This window comes from Rhyacophila brunnea, unplaced genomic scaffold (assembly GCF_057557595.1).
Source record: "Rhyacophila brunnea isolate RB1 unplaced genomic scaffold, BYU_Rbru_1.0 scaffold_22, whole genome shotgun sequence".
Classification (NCBI taxonomy): domain Eukaryota; kingdom Metazoa; phylum Arthropoda; class Insecta; order Trichoptera; family Rhyacophilidae; genus Rhyacophila; species Rhyacophila brunnea.
In genome coordinates, this window is record NW_028232882.1 from 25602198 (window position 1) to 25616151 (window position 13954).

A 13954-nucleotide genomic window follows, 5' to 3' on the forward strand; every position below is an offset into this window, starting at 1 on the left:
ATTATTAAACCATCAACGCCCACACGTCTCCCTATTTTACGATGTGATGCATACATACGTAATGATGGCAGTTTTTAAAATTCCTAAAAATAAAAACAAACAAACAAGGACATTTAAAATCGCGGCGATTTTGATTATTATAAAATAAAATCTTCTTTGATTACGTTTGGAACATTATAAATTGGAACAAACGTTCACAATATGGCAGCACCGATTCTATATTTTGACGTATATTATCTATGATTCTATAATATGTCAGATTGTCACGTTTAAATGACTGTTCGTAGCGAGAATTTCAAAGCATAGACTTTCTTCAAAGTATAAAACGTGCCTTTCTTTGAAAGTCTTTTAGATTAATAGGATTTAAAATAATTGACTTATTACTCTATCCAATATGGTTAATATAGATGTGAATAAAGTTCGAAATGTAGGGAAGGTATTGAATGACAATACCCGACCACTAAAAGAAAGATTCCGCGCGCTGTTTACATTGAAAAATCTTGGAGGTGCTACTGCAATAGATTGCATAAATCAATGCTTTACCGATGATTCTGCACTACTTAAACACGAGTTGGCTTATTGCCTTGGCCAGATGCAAGATATATCAGCCATACCCGTCTTAAAAAGAGTTTTGGAGGACAAACAACAAGAACCGATGGTTAGACACGAAGCGGGTAAGTTATTGAATATGTACCCCTCAGCAAGTTTGTATTTTTTGTAAATGTGCCGCTTAGGTGGCAAAGAGATTTTACAACTTTCTTTTTAGATCAAACCAAACCTAATCTAACCTACCCCAACCTAATATTACCTAATATTACCTAATATTACCTCATATAATCTTAGTTGTGATATGGTGCATCAAAATGTATGAAAATTATTGACTAACGATTAACGATTATTGGATCGAAAAGCCGATGCGCCAGCAGAAAAAAATATTTATTACAATAATTGTCCACGTGGAATAAACTGTTTTCGTAAAAAAAAAATTATAATAGCTCATGGCCACCTCTGCGGCACAATTATCGTATTTTTCTGCGTTTGCTGTGACCTAGTAGCGGAATGCCCTGTTTTCAAGCCGGGGGTTCGAATCCCCCGCCTGATAGTTCACATGTCGTTTTTTAATGTGTGTTTGGACACAACATGAACCTACTAGGATGAGTAAATGGAGAACTATTTCTTGTAAAAAAACCTGTCCAGAAATGATATCGAGAGGCGGCCCATATCCTCACTGGATAATACAGCCAATAGTATAAAATATACTACAAGTTATTGTTTTTCTTCTAAAAACCTTCCATATAGAATAAAGAAAATTATACTTATCGAAAAAAAAGCAGACTCAGAAAATATATGCATATTAAAACGCCTATTTAAAATAAATGTATATTTTGTGCTCAAAAATTGCTTGTATTTAATAGATGAATAATACGCAGGCTGACACTTTATTTAATTATTATATTCTTACCATTATTAAAATATGGCTGCGTATAGATCCCCTCTCATTTTCAGGTATATTTATATGCCCCCAATCCCCACTACATTATTTACGATTGTATACAGCGCCATAAAATCGCAACTAAAATAATATTGTGGTTCTAGTATAATTGATTAAACACTTTTTTGTAATTAAGAATGATAATAAATGAATGGAATATTTTTTGTTTTAGCTGAAGCTCTTGGAGCTATTGGATCTTCCGAGGTTAAAGAAATTTTAGAATTATATAGCAACGATCCAATAGTTGAGGTGTCCGAAACTTGTCAAATTGCCCTCGGAAGGTTAAAATGGCTATCAAAGAATAGTGAAGAAGAAGAAAATAGCCTCTCAAAAAATCCATACGCGTCGGTTGATCCTGCTCCTCCCTGCCAGACTGATGATGTAACGCTTTTAAAAAAATCTTTATTACTCGAAAGTCTGCCACTGTACGAACGCTACAGATCCATGTTCCAGCTGAGGAATTTGTGTACAGAAGAATCAGTGAAAGCTTTAGGAGCAGGTATTTTGATGACTTGTTTCTTTTGTTGTTGTTTTTTAAAGAAAAATATTCTGTAGCGATATTGTTACATGCATGACACTATCTTAACTTCAACTGAACCCAGAAGACCTAATAAAACTGTATTAATTCAAATTTATCTTCTAACTCAAGTCGGCTAAATTAGACAATGATGCAGTGATGCATCCATCAATTAGATATATCCATATCTTCTTGGTTAGGAAGTTGAAGTAGTACAGGTTTCAATTATCAATAAAGTTGTAATGGGGACAGGGCAGGTATAGACATGGTTAATAGTCAATAGTCCGGGTGTCAGTGTTAGATGCAGCCCCTGGACCACATATTTATTCTGTCCCGTGGTCGCGATACGATTGTGCGATGAGAACAGACTCCGCGGTACTGACTCGAGTGTTAGATGCAGCCCCTGGACCACATATTTATTCTGTCCCGTGGTCGCGATACGATTGTGCGATGAGAACAGACTCCGCGGTACTGACTCGAGGATGTAGTGCTTAGTTCTATAATACGAAGAGGGTTAACCTATGACATGCGGAGTAGTTCTTTTGGTGTGTGAAAGAATTGTAGAACCATGTAAAATCTCATACACCGGCATTGCAGAATGTCCGGTTTTTATTGAGAAGAATACCTAGATAGAAATTGCAGTCGAATTTTGTGCGAAGCTAATAACTCAAAAATTGCAAAACTAACACTTTGTTTAAAAACCAGTATCAATATTATTTATATGTACAACAAATGGTGGTGGGAATTTTATATTTGTATTTTACAATGACATTATTAATGGACGACGCACTCAATACAGTACCCAGCAAGTAAATTCGCATGTATAGGTAGGCGTCACGCAATTTCCATTATGCGATATCACGCATCGGGAATTTATAGCAATATGACCTTTATTGTAATGGCGTTAGAGCAGTGTTTCTAATGTAAATGTTCATTTGAGCAAACCCGTTCGAACCGAACCATTCGGCAGACCCAACAAAAAGCATCAGGAATTTATAGCAATATCACCTTTATTGTAATGGCGTTAAAACAGATTATGCCATTCGGCAGACCCGACAATAAAGTGAGTGTCATTTTCTTTTCCAGATGATTCGTCCATATTAATGTCATTGGTATTTTATTAAAAGTTAGTCTGTTATTATTGTCTGTAAATGTAATAAATTTGTTTTTGTTCAACATTGTTCCAGGATTGAGTGCGTCAAGTGCACTCTTCAGGCACGAAATAGCTTTTGTTCTCGGTCAAATGCAGCATCCGAGCAGTGTGCCGTTCTTGGTGGCCAACCTGGAGGACTCAAATGAAAATGAAATGGTCCGTCATGAGTGTGCAGAGGCGTTAGGTGCTATTGCTACCCCGGATTGTATGGAGGTATTGAAGAGGTAATATTTTATTTTAAAAAGGTTGAATATTTTACAATCAAGGATCCGACCCAAATAAACAATGTATTACCGTAATACGTTCCTTAACGAAACAACCAATGAAAACCTGAAACAGCCAAGTTCCTGCAGTAGAATAATTTCTTTATATTTATTAAAAATTGCAAGCAAGCAAATATGGATAGTCATTCTATTTCTAAATAACTATGCTCAAAGATTTTTATTAACAATGAATCTCATAACTTTCTAATTTTTTTGTAGCAATATAATTTAACCTAGAACTTGCGCAGTTGCGATTTCTAGTATTACATAATATGTTATGTCATTATTTTCTGTCAAAACTATCAAAATTCATGCTTATGTGGTATATTTATACCTCTCTGTTTAAAAAAGATTGTTGTTTTGTTTATAGGTACCTTGCCGATGACAAAAGAGTTGTCAAAGAGAGCTGTGAAATAGCACTGGACATGTGTGAATATGAGAACAGTCCAGAGTTCCAATATGCAGATACCGTACTGAAGGTGGAATGAAAAAAATATATTAACTATCAAAGCTTTTGTTATGTCAGTATTAAGTTATATATATGTGTATAAAATAATGATGATCATTATGAATCATTGGCTCTACACTTACTATTGGTCGCAGCAATCTCCAGGAAATGTTTTAAAACTCTCAATTATATCAGGTCTACTCCAACAATAACACTTATCTCCAAAATCATGTAAAATTGTGATAAAATTGCTATAATGTATTCTATGCGTCTACTATGAAATAACACTTATAGGTTAACCTATTAAATGCTGGGAGGTATTAGTATGGCGTAACACCCGGTGGGCTGCGAATTTCTATGAAAAAAACAAATCTTTTAGAAATACATTAAAAGTAAATCGTGTATTTGTATTTCGGTTAAGTATTACACCATGATTCCAAGAGCATGGCAGTGTGTGTAAAATATATCAAGTTATATAAAACAATCCACTGGGCCTTGAGCACACAGAATTTTGTGACATACATCCGGTTAATGGCAGTGTGTTAATTAGATAACCGCCTGAGCTCTCATGTTGTGATGATAGTGCATTGCGCAAACGTGACATTGCATGATCTTGAAGCACTACGAGTTCGAATTTTGGGCGAAACATGGGTAGTATTTTAATAATTCGCTTTTTAGATAACTGCAGATAATTGTTTTATACATAGAATACGTAGTTACATATTGGGGTTATCTCGGATTGTTGTAATGGTGTTATTGGGCGTTATGATGTTACGTAGTTGGAATAGATCTGCACATATATTTTAATAAAAACATGATTTAGGTATTTGTTTCTTCTTTCAATTTATTTATTTTTTTAAATTCACTGAAAATGAAGCTAAGCCGCTTTAGCAATGTAGCAGTGTAGACATGTCCTTGAGGAGGCCACGACCCATACCAGGTTAAAGTACCAGTGGTAATAATAATACTAATACAATGAGTATCTACATCCCGTGTGATATTCCTATATAATTGAGTAACTGTATGGAAGAGGGTTCTAAATGAAATTGAGATGTTCTGCTTTGGCAGTGTTTTAGAATTTTTGATTGCTTTAAGATGTCAAGAAAAATCATTTTAATCTACCCACAACAGTTGCTGCTAGTTGTTAAAATATAAATTGGTTAAATAATTTTAATTAAAATATTGAATTAGTTTTTCTCATAACTATAAATTAGCACTTATGTTCCTTTTCTATGCCGCTCCTCAATTTTATTGTTATGTACAGTAATTATTTGATTTATGAAGACTTAGTAATGATAAAACTGTATAGGATATTCATTCTTTGATTATAATGGCCTGTTAATACTGTTATCTTAAAAAGTAGCAATGCATACAAGATCAATTGCTTTATCTAACCTGTGAATATTGACTGTCTTCTATTTGATTTAATTAATTATCTGTGTTGGATAAATAAATGTCACTATATTTTTATATAATAATTATTACCACACAAAGAATTTACTAAATAAAAATATGCCTTTCAATTTATTGTATTTTTATTTTACAACAATATAATATAGAAAACAATACATAAATTATTATCATCACCATTCTAACAACCCAGGGGTTGGTCGTAGCCTCGTCCAAGAACTTCCCTTATCTCCCCATATTCTCGTTGAGTTTCTGCCCCTGCCTTTCTAATATCCTTGTTGCAGTGGCGAGGGGTGGATGTAGGCTATTCAGATTCAACATAAATCGTGCATATTCAAATTTGTCAGTCATACTTAAATGTTTTCATTGAGCTAAGAATACAATTTGCAGATGGTGTTGTTAGTTTTTAAAATTCAATTAAACCGAACCATAATGAGTTTAGGTTTGCTATGGGCGATCTGACAAAGATAGTGCACACCTTTTCCGTCATACTTATTTTGTTTTCGTTGAATTAAGAATACATATTGATGTGTTGGTTAGTTTTTTTAAATTCATTTAGCTCTGCCTCACCAAACCATAATCAATAAAATTCTTCTATCTATAAAATATCTAAAATTATCTATGGTTTGATGGCAAAATTTTTGATATTTTATAGATAAGTAAATATTTTTTTACTCTTATGTACATGGCTTGAATTAGGCAGGGTTTCATTGAATTACAACTCACTACTCGTACATTGTAGTCTTAGTTCAATGAAAACGAATATGTTTGACTGACAAAGTTTAGTGTGCACTATTTATATTGGATCTTAACAGCTTACCTTCTCACTCCGCCACTGTCTTGTTGACACCATCCAATCACTAGTGTCTGGGCCTGCCAGTCGACTTCTGAGTACTGTCCATTATTGCTACATGACCCACCCATCGGCGTCTACCAAATTTAATGAATGCGCTTTTTACAACTTTCTTGGAAGAGGTAGTAGAGCTCCGGGTTATGTCATATACGCCATTCTTTTCCTTCTGGTATGGGCCCATATTACACACAGCACCTTTCTTTCGAATACATCAAGCGGACGCTCATTGACTTTGGTGAGGGCCCAGCACTCTAAACCGTAGGTCAGTCTTTATTGGATAAGTGTCCCAGCACGGCAGGTTACTAGATGATAGATCCTAGAAAACGATGCATACTTCAAATATGAATCGGAACACTTCAGATGCAAATTATCGAGGACTCAAACCCGCATCCATTGAATTCCGGCCAAAGTTGCTTTACCAATTAAGCCACCTGCACCAACATAATTACACTAAAATGAACTAATAACTAATTTGACATACCTAATTTGAAAACTTAGAGAGAGAGAAATTGGAATTTCAATAAGAATTCAATATGAAATAGGAAAATAAAAGAAAGTAACACAGGTCAAAGTAGCATTTATTCGCAGACATGATTCTCTTGTTGATTTCTTCTGTAATATCATTATGTCGAGTTACAAGAGATCCAAGGTATATGAAACTGTCGACCGTATCAAACTTGTATGCACCAATATCTAATTTTGGTGCGACTTCTCGTGGTGTGACATAGACAGGCATGTATTTAGTTTTTGCCTCGTTTATTTGTAAACTCATTCTTTTCGCAGATGCTTCTAGTGCTGTGAATGCCTTTTTCAGCGCCAATTCTGATATGGCAATGATGTCGATATCATCAGCATACGCTAGCAGCTGCACAGGCTTAGTAAAAATCGTGCCGCTGCCACGGGCATTAATCTTTGCATCCCGTATCGCCTTTTCTAGCGCATTATTGAAAAGAAGGCATGCCAGAGCGTCACCTTGCCTGAGGCCATTCAGTGATACAAATGGCTCGGATATTTCCGCTTGAAGCTTTACCCGGCATTGTACTGGTGTCATTGTCATCTCTACAAGTTTAATTATTTTCGTCGGAATTTCAAATTCTCGCATTGCTTCGTATAACTGGTATCGATTAATGCTATCATAAGCTGCCTTAATATTGAATTCAGTGGTCTTTTCTAGAATCTGCCTTAGAGTGAATATTTGAGTAACATATGATCTCCCTCGCCGAAAGCCTCCTTGGTAGTGCCCGAGTATTCCTTCTACAATGGGTTCCAGCCGCTGGAATATCAGAATCGACAACAGTTTATATGCAGAGTTAAGGAGTGTCACCCCTCTGTAGTTACTACATTCTAGTTGGTCTCCTTTCTTGTGCAGGGGGCATATCAGCCCATCCTTCCACTTGAGTAAGTATCTACATGGGGAGGCAATATACATGAACGGGAGGAGTGGATACAGCTTGGAGAGGTATTCATTCAGCAGAGGATTGATTTAGGTTTATCATGATGATACTGATTTATTAGTATTCGTATTAGTTTTTATGTGTGTTCTTATGACATTCCGAATTTGTGGAGCAGGCGCACACACAGAAAAGTGGTGTGAGAGGGGGGGGGGGGTCCATTTTGAAAAATATTCATTATAACTTATTATTTTTAATGTGACAAAAGAGGTGGATGGGGAGGGGGGTTAGCAGGTGTCATTGAATGCCTCATTTACTCTGCCTACTGAGTACTTATGGTTTCGCATCGCTTCAACCGCGGATCCTGTACTTTTTCGGCTACATTCCCCATACCCAGACACTTCACACTTTATACACAGTATAGCGATGCACACCTGGTCTGCAGCTATTACTACGGTTGCTCACCTACAAGTAATTGCGACCTGTCGCATCCACAAGTATCCGTACCTATCCGTTTATGTCGTCCGCGCTGTCTTGTTTTTTATTCATGCTGCATCATATTAAAGCAAAAATTGGATGCACCGATTCATTAGTGTCACTGGTCTATCATTGACACAATATTGCGTGTCGTAGAATGCCAATGACATTATTGTTATGTCATTGTAGAATGCCGATAGAAGATGGAACAACCCGCTGAGAAGGCCTATAATCACCCGGGTCATGATCCTTAATCATGAAGTCCTGACGAAGAAGAAGAAGAATAATAATTAATAAGTATTCCATTCACCTACATAATGTGCATTTTTGTCGTTTCTTAGTGGGGGGAGGGGGGGGGGGGATTATTATTATTTATGATTGCAGTTCGACGTGAATGACAATGTTACAAAAAGCAAACAACATTCGTTGAGTTTCCCAGTGGCGAACGTGAAACTCATTCTAGTGTATAAATAAGTTACATTTTAATCAACTGTTCCTTGTTACTTTCGCTAATTAGTCATTATCAACAGTGTTTATAAAATGCAAGGCGCAATCTCAATTTTCCGACAAAATAAATTAGTACTTCGTGATTTGAAAACAATCCTGGCAACCCTAGGGATGAAACGTAGGTACCTACGTCTGTATTTATAACGGAGATAGGGCAGCCAAATCAAAGGTGTTTTTACTAAAAAGGAAAAATGAATTTTTAAATTAATTTATCAGTGAATAATGTTTCAGGTGGTAAACACGCTGTGAATAAATTGGTTTATTATTAGGACGGTGTATTTTCAAGTTGGTTATTATTTTAACAGCTGATGCAGTAGACAGATTATTTTCCATTGCTCTACGATCCAACGTGAATCTTGCCCATCTTCTGAGGATTTATTTTTCTTCACAAAAATGGTTCATAGGGCCGAGCCACACACACGGTGTTGCAAATCGACACAGACTGCTTGTCCCACATCGCAGAAGTACAAGAACCACCATAGAATGTTTACGATAAAACATTAATTTTGTCATAATCATAAGACAGTTCGTTTCCCAGTGACGAAGAGTGGAGGTAGGCGGTTAAGATCCGACATAAATCGTACACACTAAACTTTGTCAGTCAAACGTATTTTTGTTTTCATTGAACTATAATGTGTAGATAGTGTTTGTTAGTTTTAAAACATAAATAATCCAAGCCATAGTATATCATAGTCAAAAAATATTCTCTTACCTACAAAATATCTAAAATTATGCCATTAAATCATACATATTTTGTAGATAAAAGAATATTTTTAATTAGGCCTTAATGATTAAAAAAACTAACCTACACCATCTGTAATGTGTATGCTTAATTCAACGAAATCAAATAACTATGACTGAAAAAGTGTGCACTATTTTCGTCAGATCGCCCATGCCTCATAGCATACAATATAAACTATTATGGTTTGGTTTAGGCAGGGTTAATTGAATTTTAGAAATAAGTATGACTGACAAAGTTTAGTGTCCATTATTTATGTCTAATATTCCCAGCCTACTTCCACCCCTCGCCACTGTCGTTTCCCCATAATTTGGTCATATTAAGATGAAATTTTCCGTTCCTTTTTGAGGAGCGCAGTGACATCCCTAGACAAAATGCCGCCCCTAGGCAGTGCCAAAATGCCGCCACATTTTTTATACAGTACTTTTTATCATCCTTTCATGACTCCAATATCTAAGAAATGTGTTATATGGATACATTACTAACAAGATATATACCACTGAATCTAATTTAAGGGGGATGCTTATACTATCAGAGGCGAAAAGAGGCACCTAACGGAAAAATACGAAGCTTGCAATTTGAGATTTTTTTTGATAATTTACAATTTCAACTGTATTAATTAATAAATATGTATCTGAAAACACTAAAAAGATTTTTTTTTTTTTTTTAATTTAAAGATAAACTGGCAATTGTAAAAAAATGTAATAAAATGTGAATTCGTTGCAGGGTCAAATCTTATTATTACATTATATTTTATGGCCATATTTATTATTAAAATTTAGCTTATTAAGTTTTAGATTTTATGTGGTGTAGATTTTTGACTAATTCATCGTTTTAATATTTTTTATATATATTTTAAAAAACATCGATTTTTAAAAAAATATAAATGTGTATAACTTGAAATCCTTTTTATTTATATCAAATTTTATTTTAGGCATGGTCACAATATTGAAGCTCAAGTTGATATAAATAAAAAGGATTTCAAGTTATACACATTTATATTTTTATAAAAATCGATGTTTTTTAAAATATATATAAAAAATATTAAAACGATGAATTAGTCAAAAATCTACACCACATAAAATCTAAAACTTAATAAACTAAATTTAAATGATAATTATGACCATAAAATATAATGCAATAATAAGATTTGACCGTGCAACGAATTCACATTTTATTACATTTTTTTACAATTATAAGTTTATATTTAAGTTTAAAAAAAAATAAAAAATCTTTTTAATGTTTTCGGATACATATTTATTAAATAATACAGTTGAAATTGTAAATTATCAAAAAAAATCTCAAATTGCAAGCTTCGTATATTTCCGCTAGGTTCTCTGCTGGCATGCGTCTCCCCCTTAAATGCTATCTCTGGTTCAATAGACAATATTGTCTACGGTTTCAGATAGGTAGGTACCTACATTTAAAAATACACTTGACAACTTCCAAAACTCACGAGTGACTGGTAAATAAATTTTAAATTAGGTATGCACGTGTCATTGCTGTTCACCAAGAACGTGACGTCCAAGGACAACGGAAGTAAACTAGACATCGTGAACCCGACAAAAAAATAAAGTCCTGTTAAAACTTTTATAGGAAGTACCTACCTAATTAATACATTTTGTTTCCAACCAGTGAGCTGAATTTTTTAATGGTATGATATTTCCGTTACTACTAAGTTTATGTAACTATTTCTATGTATACATAACGATTCTCCTCGATTTGCCGCCCTTTGAGTAACTGCCGCCCCCAAGCGACGCACAATCTGCTTACCCCCACGGGACGTCACTGGAGGTGCGCTCGGGGCGGCTGCCTCGCTCGCACACCCTTGTTACGCCATTGCCAGTACTAGTCTATATTGTTCCCTTCTCCACAAATTACTCCACAGCTGTGGATACAATTTGGATTGAGCAAATGCATCACAAGAAATCCTCATGAAATAAAGTACTTATACGATTTATAACTATGCATTTTTTATTACTGATTCGCCTCTTTGCCCGATTACCTTGCATAAAATTAGATTAAATTATAGGTATTCACTTGTATTATATAAATGTAGTAATAAATAAATAAATACCTTGATAATATATGTAAAAAAACTATTTTTAGAATTTATTACATCATTTTCATTCTAGAGCCGGAGTGCAAAGTTATCAAGCGTATACTCTACCTAATATTATAAAAAAGAATGTTATGATATCCACATTTAACGTGATTGGGCAGACTAATAAATATTATCCGTAGCAGAGAAAATAACATTTTTTTTCTTCTAAAAATAGCTTTCATATTAACGCTTATATTTGATAGGCTTCACTTTATTACTAGGAGGTACCTATCTATCTAATCAAAGCGTAGCTTGGCAGCATCTCTCGTTTGTAATAATGAAATTATAAAATAAGGAATATTGGCGTTACAATGGAGTTTTCTAGAGACCTACATAGATGTGGAACGTGCTGAAAATAAATTCAATTTCCTTTGCGAGTCATCTTTCGTCAAACTGGAAGTACTAACATCTTACATAAATACCTATCTCCACTTTTCGATCTAGATTATTTGAAAATGGAAGTCATTGACTGTTTAGTTAGATGGATAATATAGGTAAGTACGTACTTCGTTATTATTACTTTTTAAATAAATTATTATGCTATACTAGCTAAAAATATTCAGCATAGCATAATATAATAATATTATGGTACCTACGCAATTTAAGATTACTTGTGTTATGGATATAAATCTCTACTATATTATATGAGATGTTAAAATAGTAAATAATTATTATTAGTGCACAAAATAAAAACATAAAGATAACAAAAAAATATATTATACGACGAAAAAACCGTAGCCTAAAATTTATAAATTCTACTCTATGTAGGTATTTTCAGGGGTGATTTTTTTTGACGCAGGTGACGCTATTGCTTTCTCAGACTATTTAAAAGGGGGCCTCGAAACAGTTCAAACCGGTTATACAATTAAAAAGGTAAAGCAAAACTTTAAAAAGTTTTTTTGACCGTCTCTAATCCTAAGAAGATCATATTATGGGCCTCCACAGAGTGGACTTTGTGTAAACAGATTTTTGTTTTTTAAGAGAAATGGATGTTAGCCACTTCCTTAATAATATAATATTATGTCCATACTCTGACTTCAAACACACATTGAAAAAGATTATGGAATATTATTATTATTACCCAGGTTCGAACCAGGGACCCACGACATTATAAAAAGTTACCCAAAGCATGATAAAATTCCTGCAAATATCATCAGTGGGCCCCTAATATAACCATTCAAACATAAATGCTTACTTGAACTTAAAAAATAAACCAATAATATTTATTATGTGTCATCAATCATCACTGTCATCCTCAATAATAATTATTTTTAAATAAAGGATGTGATTTATGGTTTTTATTTATTTTTTTACGGTAGTGAAAGGCTGAAAATCAGTCAGCACGTTGGGCCTCCACATCCCTGAATTCACCACTTGATATTTTTAAAACAATTACAAAACAAGGCGTCTTTCCGCGAGCAAGAAGGGGACATCTTATCAAAACTCGCTTTTAGCAAACAAATCAATGTAGGTACTTAGTTAAATAAGGAATCGTGCTAATGTTAGTACACTCCATAGCCAATTAAGTAGAGATAAGTCGTTTATGAGACGCCCCCAACGCAATATTAAAGGACATCTCTGTGGCTTCAGGGTAAAAGTTCTTAAGTCATATTTTGTTGAAATTGAGATATTAGCGTCATCGTATCACAAACAATCCACTCTATGTGTGGGAAAAACGGCTTATGTCATTCAAAACTAAAAAAAAAAGATATTGCCGTTGAACATAAGACCATATGTTATAAATATGATGATCAGTTTTGAGTAAAATTACTTAATTGTACTTAAGCACCTATAAATTTTATCATGATCTGTGTAAAAGTTCTTTAGTGAACTTAGGTACTTTTACTCGCACGAGTGGATACACAACATAATGTTTCAAAATTTTTAAGTCGAAGTAAGATGTTTTACCCGCAAACACCAAACGCCTTTCAATTTTTTATTTATAACCCGGGTTATTTTGTCTATACTTAAGTCATTCATTACCAAGTTAAGTCTAGTTAGCAACGCGGCTGTCAGTTGTAATATTAAATACATTTACGTTATTTTAATGTTTCCAATAAAGTCAAAATGTATTCATCAAGATCACAAAGAATAATGTCAATGTTACGTAACCAAGATAATCGCGAAGGTAAGCTTTTTAAGCTACTTTTTAATAATTCCCTATCATATTATTTTAGGATATGTCGTGTTTTTGTACCTAATATGACAGTTTGATTGTATAATCATGGTCTTTTCTAAATTTTAATGATCAGAATAAAATTATTATGAAAAGATCTTTTATACTTATATATTTTTTTTTGTTTCTTATGTTTTAAATTACATGTAAGTATTAAATATTTTTAGAAGAATATCAAAATACAATAGACGTGAAAAATGTATTCATTGACAAGGATGTTGTGATTGAAGAACTGTATGAGCATGCTTTATCATCTCAGGACCGTCATAATTATGGTGAGAGGGACTTCTTATAACACATTGTTTAAGCAATAGATGTTCGGATATCATGTATATATTTTTTTATTGTTTCTTGTGTTTTTAATTAAATGTATTAAATATTTTAGAAGAATCTCAAAATACAATACAAGTTGAAAACGTACTCA

General features: G+C 33.8%; 1 protein-coding gene across 1 annotated transcript; it reads left to right on the plus strand.

Annotated features, from left to right (window-relative positions):
- Positions 1 to 247: 247 nt before the first annotated feature.
- On the plus strand, positions 248 to 5399 carry nero (deoxyhypusine hydroxylase nero). The gene is made up of 4 exons (XM_085949580.1): positions 248 to 674; positions 1665 to 1991; positions 3197 to 3386; positions 3796 to 5399. Exons 1-4 carry the CDS (start codon positions 395 to 397, stop codon positions 3911 to 3913), a joined length of 915 nt encoding a protein of 304 aa, XP_085805706.1. The 5' UTR covers positions 248 to 394; the 3' UTR covers positions 3914 to 5399.
- Positions 5400 to 13954: the final 8555 nt, after the last annotated feature.

What these genes read in the sequence shown, in the direction of transcription:
- nero (XM_085949580.1), top strand. Translation starts at nt 395, where the DNA reads ATGGTTAATATAGATGTGAATAAAGTTCGAAATGTAGGGAAGGTATTG. An exon ending in GATGGTTAGACACGAAGCGG is followed by an intron (nt 675 to 1,664) that starts GTAAGTTATTGA and finishes TTTTTGTTTTAG; the next exon opens with CTGAAGCTCTTGGAGCTATT. An exon ending in AGTGAAAGCTTTAGGAGCAG is followed by an intron (nt 1,992 to 3,196) that starts GTATTTTGATGA and finishes ACATTGTTCCAG; the next exon opens with GATTGAGTGCGTCAAGTGCA.